Here is a 3209-nt window from a genome sequence, read left to right on the forward strand (position 1 = left end):
GTGTCTAACAGAGTACTGCATCTAACCGAGTACTGCATTTAACAGAGTACTGCATCTAACCGAGTACTGCATCTAACAGAGTACTGAATCTAACAGACTACTGCATCTAACAGAGTACTGCATCTAACCGAGTACTGCATCTAACCGAGTACTGTGTCTAACAGAGTACTGCATTTAACAGAGTACTGCATCTAACAGAGTACTGCATCTAACCGAGTACTGCATCTAACAGAGTACTGCATCTAACCAAGTACTGTGTCTAACAGAGTACTGCATCTAACCGAGTACTGCATTTAACAGAGTACTGCATCTAACAGAGTACTGCATCCAGCCGGAGTACTGCATCTAACAGAGTACTGCATCTAACAGAGTACTGCATCTAACAGAGTACTGCATTTAACAGAGTACTACATCTAACCAAGTACTGTGTCTAACAGAGTACTGCATCTAACCGAGTACTGCATTTAACAGAGTACTGCATTCAACCAGAGTACTGCATTTAACAGAGTACTGCATCTAACAGAGTACTGCATCTAACCGAGTACTGCATCTAACAGAGTACTACATCTAACCAAGTACTGTGTCTAACAGAGTACTGCATCTAACAGAGTACTGCATCTAACCGAGTACTGCATTCAACCAGAGTACTGTACTATCACAATTTTTGACTAATCTGATCCCTGCCAACAGTAAAGAGGAGCATAATTGTCCTTTGTTTAATCAAAATACACAAAACCGTGTTTGGTAATAACTAACAGGAGAATGCACAATGTTACCTGCTCTTTTCACAGTTTTATTTATACCAAACATCCCGACTCGGGTGTGTCCCTGTTTACAATTGTGAAATTCTGATCACTCTACTTGTACAGGTTTGTACGGTTAACCACTGTACAAATAAGGCTCAGGAGAGATCACAATATTAGTCAAACAAGCATGGATGATGATGTAAAACCTTTTCAGACAGGTTTTTGATGAGGGCACAACTTTTTTAACATGATAGACAGCTCCAAAATGTTGTGGATTTTGTGTAATAATAATAATAATAACACAGAGTGATTGGACAGCTCCAGTGGTGGTGCGTTCAGGGACACTGCGTAGTTACAGTCGGCATCCGTTCGTGGACAGCTCGTTGGCCATAGCGTTCAGACTCTCACACTTCTGCCTGAGGGAGGCGCTGCACTCCTCCTCAGACGGCCATCGCTCCACCCACGTGTTCTTACCCAGCAGATACACGTACCTGCCACAAGAGGGAGTAAAGTGTAGTCAACACAAATACAGGAGACCACCAAACTACCACCAGGGGGAGTACATTCAGCATACATTAACATAGTCTTTGAATAATGAACAAACCATTAAACAAATAAAATAATAAACAGAATTCAAATTAAAAGTAGCATGTGTAGACTTTTCACAAACCCTGCATATTTAGGCTCTAAATGTTCTAAATAGAGTTCTTCTCTCAAACAGAAAACACAAAAATCTATTTTGTGATGTCATGTGGTAAAACGGGAAGTGCTCCACTGTGTTTTTAAACTCCATACCCCTTCACTCGAATCATTTGGATGATTTCAGCCTTGGAATTTCCAACCTCTACTGAACTTAGGGTAAAAGTTAGCTGTTAACTTGAAAACTATCGCTTCATGACACCACAAGAATTACTCAAACATGTGTGAATGAAAGAAAACACAACTCCAGCTATGTTTTTGATGAGATAACATCATTATAACGTGGCTCACAAGAGTCAATATTTGTTTCTACTGTATATCAGTTGAAAAATAAACCACAATTTTTGTAGTACCACCTAGACTCCCACAGGTTTAACAGGTTGCACTGAGCTGTTGTTTCATTTGAGAGATAAACACTGGGGTGTAGTAGTGAGTGTTACGTGTTGGTGGCGCTGTCGATGTTCCACTGGTCGTCTTTGGGGCCCATGATGAGGTACTCCTGGTTTGGGACCAGCTTGAGTCTGTCTCTGCAGGCTCCATGAGACAGGAAGGTCCGGCTCTGTCCGGCCAGAATCCCCGCCTCAGCTCCTAAAGGGACACAGTTGAAGTGAACGCGCCTCACTCAGGCGTAAAGTGCAGACGAGAGCTTTCCATGGCTTTATCATTCTCACTGTACCTGAGCTAAATATGGATTATTGTTTTACATCAGTCAAGTGGCAGTTTGTGGGAGGAAAAATGAAAAAGTAAAGTACCAAAAAAAAAAACAACAACCATGGAGTAGCACTGAGTTGTAAAACAGAATACTTCTGTATTTGTCTTCAACATGGAAAACTCCATCCAAAATATGGAATGGACTATGTACTACTTTAAAAAGTTATGAACAGAGGGGCGGAGACTCGTACCCAGTTTGATGACTTGTGTGATCTGCAGCTCGTATTTGTCATAGTAACTCTCGGTCGCACTCAGCACTTTCACTTTGAACACTGAAACAAGAAAAACAACAGTCTGAGTGAGAGAGTAGAGGCAGGCTTTATACAGTCCAAGTATAGTCCAAGTACAGTCCAAGTACAGTCCAAGTACAGTCCAAGTATAGTCCAAGTACAGTCCAAGTACAGTCCAAGTATAGTCCAAGTATAGTCCAAGTATAGTCCAAGTACAGTCCAAGTGTAGTCCAAGTACAGTCCAAGTATAGTCCAAGTACAGTCCAAGTCCAAGTAGTCCAAGTACAGTCCAAGTATAGTCCAAGTATAGTCCAAGTAGAAAGAAGGCCAATTTTTGGGTTACGTTTCTGTCAAGTCTTGTTTTAGACCTGGTTTAATCCTAGTTTAGACCTTGAGTAGTCCTGGTTTAGTTGCATAGACCCATTCTAGTTTAGCCCACACAAATCCTTGCAGTATCTTTAATGCACTTTTAAAGACTTGGAAAATCACTTCTTAATGAATGAAGTGCTCTTCTTGTCTTCAGTTCAGTGACTCCATTTTCACAATTAACATGTTCTGAAAATAGACCCAGGATCTAAGTAACTCTCCCTGAGCTCCTTGTGTCAGCCGCCGTGATGGACTTGGACTATCATATTGTCATTGTGGTGACAGAGATTCATGTTTTACACAACAAAAATGTTATATCAATGGAAGAATGACTTTATTTCTTCCAAAAGAACAGGCAAATATACTGTATACATGTGGACTAAATCAAACTGATGGTTTAATGTATGATTTTGGGAAGGAAAATGAATTGGATGATATCATAGTTGAATTTGCTTTA

At 40.6% G+C, this 3209-nt stretch overlaps 1 protein-coding gene across 1 annotated transcript; it reads right to left on the reverse strand.

Annotated features, from left to right (window-relative positions):
- Positions 1-750: 750 nt before the first annotated feature.
- Positions 751-2923, reverse strand: LOC129411740 (complement C3 alpha chain-like). The gene is made up of 4 exons (XM_055163440.1): positions 2919-2923; positions 2348-2733; positions 1886-2033; positions 751-1237 (listed from the first exon to the last, which is right to left on the reverse strand). The coding sequence occupies exons 1-4, from the start codon at positions 2921-2923 to the stop codon at positions 1099-1101; spliced, it is 678 nt and encodes a 225-aa protein (XP_055019415.1). The 3' UTR covers positions 751-1098.
- Between the last annotated feature and the right edge of the window lie 286 nt (positions 2924-3209).

The sequence above is a fragment of the Boleophthalmus pectinirostris genome, unplaced genomic scaffold (assembly GCF_026225935.1).
Source record: "Boleophthalmus pectinirostris isolate CB_2022bp ecotype Guang Dong unplaced genomic scaffold, ASM2622593v1 HiC_scaffold_6, whole genome shotgun sequence".
NCBI classification, from domain to species: Eukaryota; Metazoa; Chordata; class Actinopteri; order Gobiiformes; family Gobiidae; genus Boleophthalmus; species Boleophthalmus pectinirostris.

Bases quoted from the DNA above. Each gene is read 5' to 3' on its own strand.
- LOC129411740 (XM_055163440.1), bottom strand. The intron at 2,034-2,347 runs GTACGAGTCTCC...GTGTCCCTTTAG, and splicing joins CACACAAGTCATCAAACTGG to GAGCTGAGGCGGGGATTCTG. The intron at 1,238-1,885 runs GTAACACTCACT...CTCTTGTGGCAG, and splicing joins ATCGACAGCGCCACCAACAC to GTACGTGTATCTGCTGGGTA.